Source organism: Polistes dominula, unplaced genomic scaffold (assembly GCF_049000335.1).
Source record: "Polistes dominula isolate Pdom_NZ unplaced genomic scaffold, Pdom_raw_medaka contig_21, whole genome shotgun sequence".
In the NCBI taxonomy this organism is placed as follows: Eukaryota; Metazoa; Arthropoda; class Insecta; order Hymenoptera; family Vespidae; genus Polistes; species Polistes dominula.
The window spans coordinates 5,021,410-5,042,109 of record NW_028301061.1 but is presented as its reverse complement, the minus strand read 5'-3'; the positions used below and the strand labels follow the sequence as shown (position 1 = coordinate 5,042,109).

The 20,700-nt window shown below is 35.7% G+C and overlaps 2 protein-coding genes across 2 annotated transcripts in view; one reads left to right on the top strand and one right to left on the bottom strand.

The window, feature by feature from the left end:
* The window catches only part of LOC107072268 (uncharacterized), a 497,052-nt gene that overhangs the window by 289,378 nt on the left and 186,974 nt on the right, over window positions 1-20,700 (bottom strand). The gene's annotated exons all lie outside the window — the stretch shown is intronic.
* Window positions 15,307-17,805, top strand: LOC107072265 (uncharacterized). Its single transcript, XM_015332045.2, has 3 exons — window positions 15,307-16,282; window positions 16,325-17,129; window positions 17,355-17,805. Exons 1-3 carry the CDS (start codon window positions 15,307-15,309, stop codon window positions 17,803-17,805), a joined length of 2,232 nt encoding a protein of 743 aa, XP_015187531.2.

Here is a 20,700-nt window from a genome sequence, read left to right as displayed (position 1 = left end):
TCATGCAAATGCTGTAGTATCCACCAGCATGTAGAACACTGCTGTAGTATCAACAGACCCTTTTCTTTTCTCTCATTGCTTTAAAAACAGACGATCATGGATTTAGAACTATCCATCTCCTTTAAGTCCCTAAACAACAGTTTATTAGTAGCATCCCTACTGAAAAAAGACTTGCAAAATCTAGCTTCTGCAGAGGTTGAGACACACAATGACAACATAACAAACCACTTCGGAATGATAAGTAGGCTATACATTTACACAAATACTTCCCCACATGGTTATGCATCTCAGGGTCCAAAAGTAGAAGAGACTGTATTAAGAGCTTATTCATACAACTTAATAAAGTCAAATAGAGAATTGAAGGTAGGTAAATATATATGATAAAAAGAATGCAATAGGAAGATGAGGACAAAGAATTCCCCACTGGTGCCACACATGGAAACTTCAGTCCTTCTGAAGCAGTCCTACATGAAAAGCATGTCAATGTCTTTCTTAAAAAGTAATGTGGCTTTGATAGATCAGAGTGTTAATAAAGTGGTAGAAAGAGCTTTGCATTTGAATGCTGATATTCTTACTAAGGGAAGGCAAACTCTAGACTGTCTTACCCACCAAAGCATCACTGCTAGCGTGACGTATAAAATAATGCATGAATTTTTCAAGACAAACCTAGGCTGTGGAACTCTAAGTTGTTTTTAGTGGGTTAAGGCTTTTTTTGACTGTCTATCAAAATCAACAATCGAAATGAGGGTAATAGAGGAAAGTAGAAAGTTGATACACAAATATGATAAGTATACAAAACAAAGGATACCAAAGGAGACAATACATAGGAAATTAGTGGGTCGGGTTTTTAAGGGTGATGTTGCAAGGGACAGAATAAGGGACAGTGCAAGGTCATTTGCCTCATATATAAAACACAAGGAAAGAGGTAAATTGAATAGAAGAGCTATTGCTTCTGCAAACATGATTCTTAGAATGTTCTTGTATATCATTGAAGAATTTCATCTTGAACTTGGCAAATCAATAGAAGGGTTCTACTATTTGAATTCATGGTTAAGAGAAAAAGGCAAAGATAATAAAACACTTTGGGAAAGTTGTACTACCCAACCATTCTACCCTGATAGAAATACAAGGTATAGAGGATGCAACTAAATGGAATGAGTGCTTGTCACCTGCTGCCTTTGGGGTTATGCATAAAACATTCTTCAATAAGAAGGTTCGTCAACATCTTGACCTCCCACCTCCAAGTGAATATGAAGAGCTATTTTCATTACTTGCACTAAGTGGTAACTTCATAATGGCAATAAAAAGGAATCAGATGGGCCCAGGTCCTATAGCTGAGTCACCGACCACTTACAACAGAATTGACTACCTAACTAACGACATAAATAGATTCAATCCCAAGACACAAGAATGGCTGAACAAAGCACGACCTTAAATAGATGATGAAAATTACCTAACCGCAAATCCAGGCATGTTAATAGGCATGCTCAACGCAGGGTCCACAACTTTAGGTCTCCTCGCTTCAGGTTATGGATGAGATGACAACCACATGCAGAACAGGTGTTTGAGATCTAGTGATGACTCTACTACTATTTATGCGGGGAGTAACGTAGACAATTTATTAAGCGCTGTCGAAATAAATAGACGTTTCTTGGCCGCAATAGGTATCAACTTAAACTTAGAAAATACTTTTTTCTACGACAAATACTATTCGAAATACACTTCTTGGTATCAAGATCAGGATTTCGTGAGCCAATTTGGTGTAGAGACAAATGCTATTAGGCCTCAGGAGAAAAACCCACCTGATGACTTTTACTCAATTGCAAAAGGGACAGCCACAGAATTATCCACACTAACGTTAAACCATATAGATGCAACGATGAGGCTAACATTGGTAATAGAGGGAGTGAGGCGCATTTGGAGAATAAAGAAAAACCCACTGAAAAGGGATCGAATATCACCCTTTGTCTTGGTACTTGCAGACTGGGGCTTAAATCTGTGGGACTCTTTTAACTGTCACTTATAAGAAATATCGTTGAGGGGAAGAAAAACAGTTACACAAGAGGACAAAGAATATTTGTTAGGAATATGTAGCCCAGATAACCCATTTTGTTCAGAACCCACAGAAGACATCTCTTATTCAAAGGTAGATTAGTCACCACAGAAGTTGAGATGTCTAGGACAGTATTTCATTATGTTAAAAAGTCCAACCGAACGGTTAACAATAGCTTGAAGAAAGCTATAAAGACCGACATGGTCTAGTTCCTGCAATGGTTTTTGTTTTTAAAAATTGGTCAACTAAATCATTTGTATCTTTATTATAGTTTTCAATTGACGGAAACTTTACCGTTATGTTGGAAATAATATTCGGAATTAAAGCCCACTCAGATAACTCATAAGACGTTATTTGTTTATCTGCAGGTAGTTGCAGACTTTCTCTTGCTACTGTACTTTTTATCGTACTCTCTCTACCGTCACATAGTTATTTCCCATGAGCAGTCGCAAAAAAGTGACATTCAGCTAGTATTCTAAAGTCACTCTTATGGTGATACAAATTAAGGAAAATTAAAAAAATTTTTAATTTTTATAGAACTCCATCCGATAAATAATAAATTTTGCTATCGTTTTTAGAAATACTTTGAACGAAATCTGTGTGTGTTATTATTTTAATGAAAACATGTATTGATATAGTATCATGATGATTACAATAAGAAACAATTACTAAGAATTGGTGTTGTAGTTTATTATTTACTTCAAAATAAGTCACAACTAGAAAAATAATGGCTTAATTATTGTTCAGTATTAAATATATTTGATATGCAAGTTCCCTCTTTCTTCTTTCAATAGGCATACATCATGCATGCATTTTCTTTCTTATTTCCTTACATCAAATAGTCCTAATTCTCTAAAACTCATATGGAATCTACTTATCCTAGACACACACATTCTATCGCAACGGGCACACTTTCTTTCTTTCAATCATAAATATCCTAATTAAACATCCTTTTCGATATATTTCTTTTTTGCATCATTCGTTTAATTTTTGCTCGCTTCATTTCATAAACACACACACACATACATATCGTCCACATTAGGCCTTTAGTTCGATTTTCTTTCGAGTTCTAGTAGAGTTCTGATAGATAACAACTAATCATACAATCAGCTAAAAATACATAAGTTATAACAAGCATGCTCGTAAAGAAAACTAAGCAATTACAGCAACAATCACAACAAATTAACACACTGATACAACTATTAACAAACATGTTAGCTATGATTAATAATAAAAATGGCTAAGGAGCTAAGGATAGCAATCTGGAGCGTCAATAGACTCCACCAAAGAACTCAGGAATTAAAAATATTTTTACAAATCAACGAAATATACGTAACTCTCATCTCAGAAACTCACTTGAGGGTTCATTCTTGTTTATCATTTTGAAAAAAATAATTTTTTTTTTTTTGCATTTTTCGAAAGTAGACATATGTAGAATTATCATACAAAAATTTTAGAACGATCCGAGCAGTCTAAGTATATTATTTTGCGACTCAAACACATAGAGATATTACAGATAGAGGAGACAAACCATCTGCGATGGTGTAAGTGGAAATGTCTCTGCATGAATATAGCAGCAAAAAACAAATGGTTGATATTAACCTGACAAAAACAGAAATACTTGAAAGATGTTTAGGTGGCCAAACATTTAAAATAATAATGAGTGCTTCAACAAATGCGTTTGGGCTATGGTGTCTAAACACCTATTTAATGGTAAAAAAAATTGTTCAAATAGCTTTTAAATTGGCAGCTTGTATATTAAACGAAGGTTTTGATCTAATACTGAAAATAATGCACGTTTTGGAGATAAAACTTGGCCCTATCGCAGTTAATTACGCTAGTAACCGCGGCAACACGCGCGTGCGCTCAGCCAATTGTTTGAGCGGAGAAGCTTTGATAGAGGCCAGGACATAACGAAAAAAGGCTAGAGTGGAAAAAAATGAGTATTCTGAAGAAGCAGAAGGCATACTGTATGGTGCAGGCATCGCAGAATAAGGTAAAGTCAGACTTTTTAAAAATTTGTTAAAAGAAACTTTAAACGCGTTTTTCTCGAAACAACGTTTTTCCGGTTGGCGGGCATGATATCTCCGAAACTATTTAACCGATCCTTCTGAAATTTTAACCACATACTCTACACATGAATAGCTATCTCGCATGCCTCAACCAAGTCAAAATATTAATTTTTACTATTTTTTTTTTCACAAAAAACTGCGAAAAAAATTAACGATTTTTTTCTTTTTCGAAAAATGGTCGTCATCTTGTTTTGTTTTCATAAAAATTGATAGTTTTTGCATACCCGATAGCCATTGTCATACTGAATTTAAAACCGTTTAATTTCTTTGTTTTAGATCACCCGTTCTCAAATTTCGATGCCCGCCAACAGCATACCTTTTTTTGAAGGGTTCACGTTTGTCAGCCATTTTGGATGTCAAAAAACGTTAAAAACAATAAAAAAAATTTTTTCTTGTACTTCTAGAGTGTATTTATCATACCCAACAACTTTCATATGTATATGTATCCTACAAAGCCTAAAAAAAAATCGTGAAAATAGCCTTTTTTTTCGGCGTATAAACCAGAATGAACCCTTAACACATAAGTACTTTATAAAGATTTCTCACTATAGAGTTTACGAAACAAAGCACCCGTCTGGCAAAGGCCACGGCGGTTCAGCAGTAATTATCAAAGATAATATCAAGCATAACTTTCATAGTTACTGGTGCCAAGTAAAATTGCAAGCGACTACGGTAACCATTATAACTAATAACGGTCCTTCCTCTGCTGTCTATTGTCCTCCTAACCACAAGTTAACTTCGGAAGACTACACTGAGTTTTTAAATCCCTAAAAAATAAATTTCTAGTTGGCAGGGATTTTAACGCTAAACATGGTTTATGGAGCTCAACAAAAAATCTCACCTAGAGGAAGAATCCTTGAACAGGTCATAAAAAAATTACACCTTAATGTCCTCACTACAGGCGAGCCAACGTATTGGCCAATTACACTTGACAAATTCCATTCGACAAGATTCGTTACTTAAGTGAAATTATGACGTATCGCCTATTTTTGCTTTTATCACATTATTAATTGTTTTACTGTTATATATATATAATGTGTTTATAACAAAAATGATAACAGTTAGATTTATTGGCAGTGTTTACAATTATTCATTCGTATTATTTTTTGCAGAAATCATTATTATGAAAAAAAAGTCACGAGCTCAATCCGACTGGTTGCAAACTAAAGAAAAACGTAGATGATAAGATTACGGTTCTGGCAGTGACATCGGGGAATCGAGTGATTCTCAAATTGATAACACAACTCTACAAAAAAAAAACTGTCTTTGTCCTAAAATTTATTTCATGATTTTTCTATTCATTATGCTGTAAAAAAGGAAAAATGCCAATATTCCTTTAAAAGTTTGCTTTTATGGTAGGTATGATAATAATCCTTTTTCTTGAGTTATCATATTTTTTAAAAAAGTATTCAATAGTTCTGGTGTTTTTAAAAATAACGCAAAATAATATAGATGGCGTAAGTGTCACACAGCGTCTACTAAAGATGTCACTTAAGGGGTGAAACGCAGTTATAATACTCAAAAAATCGATTTTTTTTTTTTGCATTTTCAGAATGTACATATATTTAAGTATATTCTCTGAAGATTTAAAGCTAATCCGATAAATATTTTCGGAGATATATCTAAATTTGTAAGGCCACGTCAGACTGTAAAGTCGTGCGTTCGGTATCAAATCTTTCGTCGTACCAAATTTCCAGTACCAAATCTTTTGTAGACGATAAACTTTATATTTATTATTTTTTATAATATTCAATTTCTGTGAAACAGATCCAACGATAAGCCTATGAAATAAAATATCATGAAATACGATAAGCAGCAGATATAAGGTATTGTTTACGTAAAGATTAAGAAATTCCAAAGGGCCATAAATAATAAATTCATTTTCAAACATCAGTTTTTGACCACCAAGGGTTGAAAATTATTAAAGTACTAGTATCACTATTAAAAAATAGGGGTTGGTTTTAGAAGGGTGAAAATTTAAGGTTCTATGTATTTTTTAATGCTAAATCATAAAAAAAATAAAAATAAAAAATTTTGTCTAAAAAAAAAAAAATTTCTGGGGTGAATCACCCTTATCACTTAGGGGTATGAAAAGTAGTTTACGTCCTATTCTCAGACCTAAAGAATATACACACAAAATTTCATAAAAATCGGTCAACTCTCTTCGGAGAAGTTTGGCTACCTACACTGTGAAGCGAGAAATTTATATATTAGATAGCTGACCCGCCAAAAGTTGTTTTGCCATATAAATTATTTGTAATGAATATTTTGGTAGTTAAATAAGAAATCCTATGTTTCAGGGAAAGGATTGTAGTAAGAGTTAACCTAACGAATGTTCTCTATGAGGAATTTTCTTTCTTTCTGTGTTACCTTATATTTGCATAGTATTATATAACAGTTTAAAAGACCCAACAATGTAAAAAGGTTTATTCATCGCACCATATGTTTCTTTGATCATTGAGATAGTTTGGGAATTTATGGCTCTTTGGAATTTCCTAATATTTAGGTAAACAATACCTTATATTTGCTGCCTTTCGTATTTCATGATATTTTATTAGGGCAACGTGCACCCTTACATCCGAAATCGGCAGCACGAAATAAAGCCGTGGGTAGTGAGTTTTAGTGGGTAGTTGGTCTCGACCAGAGTCCCACAGTACTTGCTCCTTCTTTGAACGATTCAAGGAGCAAGTCTGCTTAAATGCATTTCTCACTACCTGTTAAACAAACAAAACAAACAAAAAAAAAATATTCTATGATATTTTATTTCATAGGCTTATCGCAGGATCTGTTTCACAGAAATTGAATATTATGAAAAATAGCAAATATAAAGCTTATCGTCTACAAAAGATTTGTGGGACTGAACATCATCTTGTAAACTTGCCAGTTGCGTCACCGTGGCTGTCTATCTCTCTTGCACTCTGAACTGTCTCTCTCTAACTACAGCAACATACTGCAATACTTTTCATAAGTTTATCGTTCTTATTCTAGGTTTAAGCAGCGAATAAAAACTTGGAAATTAATTTTAGGTTTCTGTATACTTAAATAACATAATATTAAAATGACATGAATTCCAAGATACACGATACATATGGCAGATATTTAGCAATGAGAAAAGTGCATGACAATAAAAAATTTATGTTTGATAAATCTATTTACAGTCAATAAATAGAAAATTAGGCTTCACAACATTCTTTTAAAATCTAGGATTATTACCTGTACAGGTAGGATGCGCACTAGTAAACGCAAGACCTACGGCCAGCCAAGAAGTGCAGGTTCTAACCGAAAGATCAAGAAGAACGACATATCAAAAAATTAGCTTATCCCCTATTATTATTTTCTCGACGTGGAACTTCAAGGCAAAGGACAATTTATTCACAATTTACATGATAAAATTATGGGTTTTGATCGCAAATTAAAATTGTGGAAACAGCTTTTCTTGAAAAATAATGTGTCGCATTTTCCAAATTTAGAAAAAGAAAACGTGTCATTTTTTCAAAAATATGCAAAACAAATAGGTTTAAGCTTTATTCAACGAATTTCAATCACGATTCCAAATATTTAAAGATGACAAGACAATGACTTTCTTAAATATGTTTTCCTCGTCATTTAATATCGAAGTGGACACAGTCTCCGAAGATTTTCAAATGAAATTAATTGACATGCAGAGTAATACCGATATGAAAAATGTATCTTTATCAGTAAACATCAAGCATTTGTACAAATCTTATGTAAATCCCGAAAAATTTCCTTTTTTTGACGAAAAATGCCAAACAAATGATGACTCTGTTCAGAAGTACGTATATTTGCGAACAATTATTTTCCACTATGAAAATAATTAAAAATGACTATCGATCGAGACTGGCTGATACACGATTGGAAAGCTGCGTTCGTGTAGCTGTTTCAAGGATACCGACCAACATTGATCAAATTGTGGTTAAGAAAGAGTGTCAAATTTCGCATTAAAATCTTCAAGTATATATATATATATATTGGTTTTTTATTCTTGTCTTATTTTTTGCATGTAATCTGTTTTTTTTTTTCACATTTCGTGTTTTTGTAATCTAATGTTTATAATATGAATACAATTTTAAATAATATTAAGAAGTGTGATTTTGGCCCGCCAGAAAAGTTCAAAATTTGGATAGGCTTGTTGCTAAAAAAAGGTTGCTCACCCCTAGGATAGACAATAATCCCTAATTTCTTGTATTCCTAATTTAAGATTTAAATAAACGCGCCCAAAGATATAATAGATATATGGCTAATAGATTAAAACAATAGAGGTATACGAAGCGTATCCGTTGTAGTCAGTCGATAAGCGCGGATGTATAATGAGAAAAAACATAATAGAATATTGTTAATTATATTATTTTATATCATTTATAAAGTATAATTAAAGAAAAATTGTAACGCTGTTGCAATTATTAAAATATAAAACGTGCCGAACTCACTGAATATTTTCTCAATACAAAAGAAAAAACAGATAGCAAGCTTGACTGTTTTCAATGAACTTATCCATATTTCCGAAACAAAAGCAAGTTTATTTGTTTGTAGACGCCTACATCTTTCGGTTCTTTTGTCAAAACTAAATCGTTTATTTTTGTTAAAATAAATCGTAAAATTTGTTTGAACATTTCCGGCTATAGATTTTCTAAAAAATTCATACCCTACTTTCCAGATCACAAATAACTCAATTTAATAATAAGAATCACTTGATTATTTAAAATTTCCCAAGCAGTCAAAATGACTTCTTTTAGTAATTTTGATATTAAAAAATATATATCGGAAATGAAGGGAAGGGGGAGATAACGAAAATTATTAATAAGTCAAAATGACTTGCTTGGGTGATCTAGTGGTAAAAAATTAAAACATTCAATGCAGTAGCTTTTTAAAAAAAAAAATTCAGAAAAATCACTTTTTTTTAACGGTTACACTAGTATTGCGCCTTAATATCAACAAATCGTTATCAAAGGAATTTGCATCAAAGTAAGAAAAAAGTATGTGTTTCAACGATAGTATCATATGACAAACTCGGAAGAATCGCAAATATAAAGCCATACTGAAATCGATGCGAACAGAAATCATATATGAAATTCAACTGTCAATACAACTTGCATAAGGATCCTTAGAAACAGCCAAGGTTTCTAGTTCGAACTTAAAACTCAATATCTATACCTTCCCGGAAATATGTAAATTTAACGCCATTTGAGTATGTAGTAGGATTGAACAAATATGTAAATTACAAACATCAAAAGGAAACAAAGAGTAGCGAAATCATCGTGAAGATTTATTTATTGCATAAGACACGAAACATAATGTCTGTAGGATGAATACAGTTTTAATTAAAAAAAAGGATCTGATATTTGAACATCCAAAGGAATTTTTTTATAACGAGAATAAGATGATATCAACGTAGTGATACAGAAGTGGATCGACCGATGATAAACAGACGTGGATATGCATTTGTTATAAAGTAGTGATATAATTATACATAATAGCATAGTAAAAAGAACGAGGGATAGCTTGGTATGAAAAATTTGCACAGTTTGTAGTAGGAAAAGTGCAGGATGTGGAACTTGGTAGAGTTTGATTGAGTAATTTCATGCGTTGCTGTTTATCCGCTAGACATTTACCACCATCAATTCCAATGAAAATTTTTTTATTATTACAATTTACAATGCATTCTTCGATACTTAAATATACAAAAAAAAAACTACAAAATTTATTTAAAATAATAAAAATTTTAAATTGTTGTTTAACAACACAATGACATATACGATAAAATTTATGAACCAACTAACCTTTGAACTAGGACATTTTTATTACTTGACACGGCTAAGCCACGACATGCAAGCCATCGTTTTAAGTCCCTGACAAGATGATCTTGCACTTTTGCAAATTTCAATTTCACCCCAGGTACATCATTTTCCGTTAATTCCATAATAATTCTATATGTTTAACGTTGTTGTCAATAGAGAATTCAAAACATATGTACCCCCCACTGGTGCTGCCCCTTGCGGATATTTTTTTAATATTCCCAAGAAAAAGGCTCATTAAATGTACAACAGTGAAATGATGAGAGTGTACGATCCAAAAGGATCATACGGTAATTAGCAGTATTCAAATTTCGCGCGCGTCCACCTCCATCAAAATTCTAGATCGATACTCATCGTGAGCATCGATCAACCACCAGTAGCTACCGAAGCGCCCCTCTAGCTACCCCCACCTCTCGCCTCCCCACTTCTCCATCCGCTAGTGCGTACGCCCTGCTGGGACGGTACAAAGGGATATTCTTCCTATTTCTTCACCGGACGCTTACGAATACACATCTTCACGGATTATAGAGGCCACAGTGGACAAAGGGCTTTAAGAATTCACAAAGGACAACGAAAGATCACCTTAATCTTTAAGTCTTGTGAAGGCAAGCCTATTCGACATCACAACCCTTAAGGTCGTGATTGCTATAATTCAGGAGAGCGAGAGGTGAGATCTTTCCATTATTATAATTTCTATCAACGATATTTTTCCCACGTGGTTACACCACGTGGTAGACTTTCTTGTTACAATTAAAATACATCCAGGGTTTTTATGCCGCAAGGCTTTTCCCTGACGAGCCAATAAAAAAGGCATTGTTTCTTTGTTTGGCTCAACCATGTGTTTTATTTTACACCTTAATCTAATCCTTTATTCTCCACTTCATAGCGTATAAGTAATGATCAGAGGAATTTTCATTGAAGAATCTTTTGGTCAGAACAGAGAGTATAAATCATAAATTGATACTAACTTTAAAAGGCAATACAATGTATCATTGCTGACGTAATTGTTTGCGTAGAAACCATCAGAAGGTATAATATAGACAATAATAGCTGCTAGTAACTAAATTTTGTTATCAGATACTAGGATCTAGCAATGACTTAAGCGTCAATTTCTGAAAGGCAACTCGCGGTTAAGTACTGTGGATGTTACGATTTCAAGGTGGCAACAAAGAGCCCGCCCGATGTTCTGTAGCCAATCCTCTAGAATTGTACGTGACCGAAAACTAGAACGTTATCATTGCTTAGGAAGTGTTGGGAATGCTTAGAACAAAAGATCTATCTGAGGCAACGGAATGGAATAAATCTCAAATTCTCTAATAAGAGGACCGCGTTTAGATACACGGTACTTACAATTAGTACCGAATTTTATACACAAATAAAACTTCAGTTAAACACCCTTTGGCTACTTCGTGACTACAGTAACTCATCGCATCTATTTCAGAAATGGATAATATTATATATATACAGGAATTCAGTATACAGGATGAGTCACCACATTTTACCATCTTGATTTACGTTATTATTATTACGCGTAGCAGACAATGTTTCACATGGAGTTGAATGACTTTAAAAGGGGCTCATACTGATTGTACTTTTTTTCTTTTAGGTGGACGTGTCAATGACATATGAAGGTCATTAATATTTTTTTTAACGGAATCATATATTTTTTATTGCATCATCTGATGCTCTTTCATATTATTTACAAAAAAGTATTAACCTATTTATGTAAAAAAATTATTACTTTAGGAGATATTTTAATTTTTTTTATGAGAGTTGCCAGAGCTAAGGGATAGATTTAATTTGTTAAGAAATCGTTACTGTAAGTCAAAATTATGAATTTAATGTGATGATGTAGTAGAAGAGCAAACATTATCAACACAGAAAATGTAAATTTTTACATTGATAATTCTTGCTCTTCTGCTTATTATGAAATTTAGTCTCTGTTACATCTCTGATTCGGTGAATACGGCAATACGGTGATTTATTACTTTATCATTAAGTATTCTAAAGGAGAAAAGATAGACATTTTATTAATTTATTTAGAAGCTGAGAAAAGTGCTAAACATGCATAAAGATTATACGCAAATAGATTTCCTCAACGAAATACTCCATCACGTCGTACCTTTGATAATATTTTTAAAACATTTCACCAGACAGGGCAATTAGTACGCAAAAAGGCAATTCGTAATAAAACAATAACAAATGCAGAAAACGAAATTGCAGTGTTAGCCGCAGTTACGATAAATCCATCCATTAGCTCTCGCGAAATCGAAAGACAAGCTGGAATTATATACCAAAGGTTCAAGAACTGACCGCAAATGACTGTTATCAACGTGTAGAATTTTGTAATTGGGCTCTCACTCAAAAAGAAAACTTTTTCATCAATGTAATGTTTACGGACGAAGCAACGTTTACGAAAAATGGATCAATGAATTCAAAAAATGCCCATTATTGGTCAACGGAAAATCCTCATTGGTTTAAACAAATGGATAATCAACTGGATGGAGTTTAAATGTTTTGATGGGCATACTCGGCTATAAACTTATTGGTCCATATTTTATCAAAGGATCACTTACCGGACTAAAATATGCAAATTTTTTATCAAACATTCTCTATGGACATTTTTAGAAGATTTACCATTGCCTACACGACAAATAATGTGGATACAATAGCATGGTTGCCCTGTTCATTATTCAAGAATAGCAAGGGATACATTAAATCTAGATTACCAGATCTAAGCCCCTCGACATTTTCTTATGAGGCTACTTAAAAAATAAAGTTTACGCTAAGCCTCCGACTACAATGGCCGATATGAGGGATCGTATCGTCAATGAATGCAAGAAAATAACATCAGATACATTAAGAAACGTTAATGAGTCATTAATTTCTCGATTCAAAAAATGTTCTGATGCAAATGGTCGCAACATTGAACATTTTTTGTAAATAGATATAAAAATAAAATATCTCCTAAAGTAATAATTTTTTTACATAAATAGGTTAATACTTTTTTGTAAATAATATGAAAGAGCATCAAATGATGCAATAAAAAATGTATGATTTCGTTAAAAAAAATATTAATGACCTTCATATGTCCTTTACACGTCCACCTACAAAAAAAAAAACGTACCATCAGTATGAACCCCTTTTAAAGCCATTCAACCCCATGTGAAACATTGTCTGCTACGCGTAATAATAATAACGTAAATCTAGATGGTAAATTGTAGTGACCCACCCTGTACATTAAATAGGAATACCATAAATAGATCCTTATGTGAAAGCAGCCGTATGCAATTCGTAATACTTCATGCGTGTATCTCATCCGCATTACCCTTATGTGAAAATGACGTGAGCCTCTTAGCTATGGCGAGATTAAACGAGAAGCATTTCTGTTCAATAAGCTGTGAGATACAGACTGTTTAAAAACAACATTAGTTTTGAGACCGATATGTAATGCTCTTCACTATACATTTTTTATTACTCATGCGGGATAAGCAGTATCTTAGCCCCCGCTAATCCAGAATCCTAACTTGGACATTCATTTAGAAGAACTTCAGCTACTTTGTTGGCTGACTCAGCTGCTGATTTTCTTACTATCAAGAGACACGGGGAATGAAAATCTAGTTCAGTGGCTAAAGGATATGTTGAAGATTCCATAGGTAATAAAAAAAGAATTGGTCAACAAATTGCAAACAAGATATCAGCCAGACCGTCTACTTAACGAGTTTAGCAGCACCACATTAATAAAGTTACGAAAACAACAAACAGTTGAAGTGCCTATCGACATTATTGTCAAAAATAAAGAAAATATTGATTTTGACATTTTAGATACGTTTTCATCAGAAGATTCCAAAAATATTAATATATCATTTTCAAATTGTAAAAATTTAACAATTTATATGAACAAAAACAAATAATTTATTTCATTACATGTGTAACCAAAGTGTGAAAATAAATCATAATTAATTTTTCTGAATTTTCAGTTCTTTGGTTTTGGTCTAGGGGGGCTTCGGCACCCCATCCCCCACCGTGGCTTCGCACCTGGACACAAAATTTGCGTGACAGTATGGCGTCGCATTTCTAGTAAAAAATAGTATCTGCAACTCGTGCGATGTTTTCGATTGCCTACTCGAGCGAATGAGCGCACTCGCTTCGCTCGTGCGCTCAACTTTGCTCTCGTGGGAAATCGACAGCAGCTTATCGCTCTAGTTGCACACTATTTTACAACATTAACATTAACTCTTTGCGGACTAACGCCACATATTTATCAAATTAGCCAAAGAACTTATACATGCGTTTCGCGAAAACATTTAATAGAGCCGAGAAACGCGTATGTGTTTCACATAAACGTTTATTTATAACACTATTGTCGTCGATGAAGCTAATATTCTATTATTAAAAGAATTCTTGAATCACTCGCGTCAGCGTCAGCGCTAAATCAGTCAGCATTATGCCCGCTATTTGATAAAACTATTGTGGAAGTAGGAGCGTTAGTTGTATGCGTGAGTCCGTGTGCGGCGTGAAGAAGCTACAAGGGTACGTTGCCTGGTAGCGTAAACAGAAGGCAAGTTCGTAGTATGTTGAGTTGTAGCTATGGGAGAGCGTTTCCTAGCAGCGTAAATTGAGGCAAACTTGTTACCTGGCGAGATGTTGCCACGGGAGAATTGCTTAGCAGCGTAAACAAGGGGGTTTTGATATATAAAGGGGGAACAAGGGAACGTGAGTTAGAAAAAGCGAGAACGATACGTGCGTGCAGAGGTGTCATTGAGTGTGAGGAAAGAGCGATTAACTAACGGGCGTTTACGAACTGGTTTGAGCGAGAGTGTTTTCGGGAACTGGTGAAGTACGTTTCTTTTACTTTAGTGTGTTCAATTTTGTAAACGTTTTGTTATCTGTTAATTAAAGTGTTCATTTCTTAATCTTTTGTATGGTACCGGCTTCTCATGGAATTCAGATATCCTTTACAGGATGCACATAAGTGTTTTCCCTACAAATTGGGGGCTCAGCCGGGATCTGAATATCAAAAGTCCGGTACTGCGAGATTAGAAAAGGTGCTGAAGTAGTGGTGGACTGTGAGGAGAAAGTTTGTGAAGAATGAATACCAGTTTGTACGACGATTTGACAGTGACACAGCTCAAGGAGCGGCTACGGAAGCTTACTCTACCCTCTACTGGAACGAAAGCTGAATTGTTATATTGAAAGTAAACACTGAAAAATATGTATTAGTAGTACTTGTATTTACTCGGTCATGTATGTGTATATTTTCTTGTGGAAACGCGTGAACGTTTAAATTTAAATTCAGTAAGCTCCGAACTGTCGTTTACTCAGGAGTGTGCCTAACCATTCTCCTCTTCCCACGTTTTTAACCAACATGTTATCAAGACTGATGAATTTCAAATTAGGCGTTGTGCAAGTGGCAAGAAATTCCGGAGAGGAGTTACAAGATGAAGCATGTGCGGAGGTCACAGGAAGGGATCAAAATTATGGAGCTGTTCCTCGTGATGTAACCACGAGCGCCGAGGAACGAGACAATTCGCTCCATCTTGAGATAAGACAGTTGCAGCGAGGGATGGAGGAGATCTCCCAGCAATTGGTATCAGCTCCAGCTGAAAGGAGAGTTTTGGGAAGACATGATTCTTGCACGATGTTTCACGAAGAAGAGAGCCGATCGCGAATAGGCTTGATGGCGATTGCGGAGATGTTAAACTATTACGACGGCGAGTCACCTTATGATCACTGGGAACAGCAGTTTCTTGCCTTGAAAAGGATACACGGTCTGTCAGACGGAGAAGCGACGGTGCTATTTAGATTACGATTAAAGGGGAAAGCGGCGGAGTGGTTTCACTCAAAAGCGGAGTATTCGGATATGTCGAATGGGGACTTGCTTGATGAAACAAGGAAAATGTTTCGTCATCTCCCTTCTTGGGCGGATAGGAAAAGAGAGTTTCTGCAGCGGCAGTGGAAGTGCAGTGAGCGTTTCAGTGAATACTATCATAATAAAGTGATCCTGGGGAACCGTGTGTCTGCTGGTGAAGAAGAGCTAATTGAACATTTGATCGAGGGAATTGTAGACTTGGTTCTGCAGAACACAGAGAGGATCAGGAGTTTCCGGGATAAATCTGAACTTTTCACTTCGTTTGAGAAGGTGCATTTGCCAATTGGGTTCGAGACGAACCGTGAACGGAGTAAGCCGGAAAGAGGAGGGGAGTGGGCAGCAGGGCGAAGGCCAATGGGAACGAGTGTGGTAAAGCAACAGGGATCAGCTGGTCAACAGCGGATCCACGAAGGTTGTCATAACTGCGGAGCGAGGGGACACCGAGCGGCATTTTGCCCATCGAGGGAGAGGGGTATGAAATGTTTCAACTGCTAAGAGTTCAGTCACATCTTAGCCGGATGTCCCAAAAAGGCGCCAGCGGTGACGGTTGTGAGGGTCGATGAAGGTTCAACAGCGGTCAAGAAATCTTTAAAGAAAACTGTTACGTTAAATAATGTAAAGATTTCTGCGTTAGTAGATACGGGCAGTGAAATTACGCTAATAAGAGAAAGCGCCTTCGCTGAAATAGGAGCGCCGCGAGTGGAAAACGAATGGGTCTTTTTCAGAGGTTTGGATTCGGAGTTGATTAGGACACTGGGTCATTTTACAGCTGCTATCGGGGTTGACGGAGAAGAGTATGAAACCAAAATACATTTAGTTCCTAATTCGTGTATGCGCCATGACCTCATCTTAGGAAAAAATTTCCTCGACAACGTGAAATTGTTAATAGAGTCCGAGCACATAGAGATCCAGCGTTCGGACAAAGCACAGCAAACGGAAAGCGAGTCGCCAGACGTATTTAATATAAACGTTTGTGTTTTGAAGGGACGGGTGGATTTAACTCATTTAAAAGCATCAAAAATAAAAGAAAACGTGATTTCGTTGGTAGAAAACTATAGGCCGGAGAAAAAACGGGAAGTGGGGGTGGAGATGACGATCATTTTAACAGACGAAAATCCTGTTTACCAGCGAGCAAGGCGTCTGTCAATGGCAGAGCGTGACGAGGTGAATAAACATATACAAGAATGGTTACGTGACGGTATTGCACAGCGGTCACTTTCGGATTACGCAAGTCCGGTCGTCTTAGTGCGGAAAAAGGACGATTCAACACGATTGGGCGTAGATTATAGACAGCTTAACAAAAAGACTTTTGAAGACCGGTATCCGTTGCCGTTGATAGATGATCAGTTGGATGCGTTAAAGGGGGTGAATGTGTACAGCACGATCGATCTAAAGAATGGATTATTTCACCTCGCAATAAAACTCGAAAGTCGAAAATATACGTCATTCATTGTGCCAGATGGACAGTATGAATTTTTGAAGGTACCTTTTGGCTAATGTAATTCACCGGCGGTTTTTCAAAAATTCGTGAACTCAGTTTTTAGAGAATTGATTAACGAGAAAATAATACTAACATATCTAGACGATGTAATAATCCCAAAGTTAGACGCGGAATCTGGCATTAAAAATTTAGAACTGGCTTTGAAGGTTGCAAGCGAGGCTAGCCTGGTGATCAACTGGAAGAAATGTCAGTTGTTAAAAAATAGAGTACAGTTTCTGGGGCATGTGATCGAAAATCATACAATATGGCCGTCCGACCACAAGACCGATGCAGTGCTTAAATTTCTAATGCCAACAACCGTAAGGGAAGTCCAATGTTTTTTGGGATTTACGGGTTATTTTAGGAAATTTGTCGACCATTATTCGTTGATCGCCAGGCCACTCACGAACTTACTCAAAGGCAACCAAGAGTTTCGGTTTGATGATGAGCAGGTGCAGGCGGTTAAAAGACTGAAGGAGATTACTGACGGACAAGCCAGTTTTGAGGTTATATAGAGTAGGTACGGAAACGGAACTCCATACTGATGCGTCAAAGTTCGGGTTCGGGAGCATACTGCTGCAACGGGGCAGTGACGATGGTGTTTTACACCCTGTATACTATGCGAACGGAAAGACGAGTCCGGCGGAGGAAAAATATGCTAGGTTCGAGCTGGAGTGTTTGGCTATAATTAGGTCGCTTCGCAGGTTCCGAGTATATTTACTCGGCATACCTTTCAAGATTGTAACTGACTGTCGTGCGTTTGCTTTGAACATGAGAAAAGAAGATTTATGTGTTCGCGTAGCGAGGTGGGCATTGTTGCTTGAGGAGTTCGATTATACAATCGAACACCGATCGAGGATTAGCATGAGGCATGTGGACGCGCTGAGTCGGTGTCCACTGCCCGAATGTATGGTGTTAAAAGAGGATGAGGACAGTGTTAGTGCACGTTTGAGGGAAGCGCAAGCGGCGGATGAGAGTATCAGTAAATTGTTGGAATCAGTTCGGGTTTAGCCAGTTGACGGTTATTGTGTGCGAGGGGGTCTTTTGTTCAAAGCTATTGACAACGATTATAAATTAGTTGTGCCTCCCTTAATGCAAAATAGCGTAATCCGGAAAGCTCATGAAATTGGGCATTTTGCGGCCGGAAAGACGGAGGCCTTAATAAGACGGGACTGTTGGCTCGCAAATATGAGAGCTAGGGTGAAAAAAGTAATCGGGAATGGCATTAGTTGCATTCTGGCGAAGCAAAAGAGTGGTAAAGGAGAGGGTTTTTTGCATTCGATAGAGAAAGGGGAAACTCCTCTAAATGCATACCATATCGACCATTTGGGACCATTGGTCTCCACCAAAAAGAGTGGCACATTCTGATGGTGGTGGATGCGTTCGCGAAGTATGTGTGGCTGTACGCCACCAGAAGCACTACGAGTGCCGAGGTCATACTTAAACTTAGAAAGCAATCGGTAGTTTTCGGAACTCCTCGTCGGATAATATCTGATCGCGGCACGGCATTCACAGCTAACGAATTCGAGGCCTATTGTAGGGAGGAGGGGATAGAGCAAATAACCATTACGACAGGGATGCCGCGGAGTAATGAGCAGGTAGACAGAGTTAACTGAGTTCTAATACCGGTTCTAACGAAACTAGCAGCTCCATATCCAGGAGACTGGTACAAAAATCTTGATCGATGCCAAAGATTCTTAAATGCGACATCGAACAGGAGTACAGGTATGACTCCTTTTAAGGGGACGTTCCACTCTGCAATTTTGAAAAAATCTAATCTTTTTTTTTTACATTTTTTGAATGTGTATATATATGTAGAAATATTGTGTTAAAATTTCAAAAAGATTCGATGTCTCTAACTACATTTTTTTGCTGCCTGAACGTTACTACCTCGAACCGCTCTTTTGAGCGTTCGGCGCTCACGGCCGACTCTTATCTTGTTCAATCGAGAAATTTGCTGAGCGGTATGGTTTTTATATTGGCAACGGAGACTCCAAGACTTTTAAAATGCTGCTTTACTGTTAAAAAAGAATAGAAAGTAATCCACAATTTCATCTACTCTTAATGTAAGATTCAAATATGCGCGCCCAAAGACTAGTGATGACTAATAGGTTAAAACAAAAGAGGGATATGAAGCGTATCCGGGGATATAGTTTAGTCGAAAAAGATCAATCAATAAGCGCGGACGTATTAAGAGAAAGTTCCATTATTAAGTATAAATGTTATATCATTTGTAGAGTATGAATAAAGTAATATTGAAACATTGTGTTTAAATAATATAATATAAAAACCTTGCCGAACCCACTGCAATTTTTCTCAATTTAAATGGGAAAAATTAACAAATAACATTTATTTTAATGATATTAATGCACAAGACCCTAATGATCCGTTAACAAAACTACGGCCTGTAATCTACATTCTAAAGTCAAATTTCGCTAGATCTTTTTATCTATTTCAAAATCTCTGTATTGATGAAAGACTATTTATTCTACAAAGAAAGATGTTACTTCTAATAGTACATTCCTTCTAAAAGAAGTCGATTTGGAGTAAAATCATTTGTTTTATGTGATTGCAAGACCGAATATACTTTACATTTTATCATACATGCTCGTCGAGATACTGATATAAAAAAAAAAATTTGGTGCTTTGGAAATCTGGAAATCGAGAAATCGAATATCAATCTACAAATAATTCACTGACAATGCAATGGCGAGACGAAAAAGAGGCGTGAATGTTATTGATAGCCCACAATGCTGAAATAACCGAAAGTCGACGAGTAGATTATCGCACGGAATTACCTAAAAAAAACAACCTGCATTATTGACTATAATAATAATATAGGTGCTGTTGACAAAGTTGACATGATTTTAAGTTCATTGCATTGCCTGAAAAAATTCACTAAGTGGTGCAAATAATATTTTTTTCATTTTCTTGATCTTGCATTATGTACCACTCACATTATTTAGAAACAAATCAATGGAAAAAAAGAAAAATTCAGCAAATTTTATCTTTTATATGCAAAAGAAATGCTACAAAAATACCCACAAGTTATGGTAAAATCAGACAGTTATAACAAAAGATAATACTGACAATTTACCATTTCGGCTAACGGAAAGGCATTCTACATATATCGAAATGTTCCACTCCAAAAGGATTATCTTCAAAATCAAGGCGAAGATGTTTTGTGTGTTCAAAAGATAAAAAAAAAAAAAAAGATTTCAATTTATAAACCTAACCAAATAAAAAAGTATATACACTCAGTTCAATGAATTCATCCGTCGAAATTGAAAAAGGTGAAACCTGTATACCAGAGAAAATTATTAAATTTTACAACAGTACAAAATTCGGTGTAGATGTAACCGATCAAATGGTCAGAAAATATAGTCTAAAATTTAAATGCTAAAGATGGC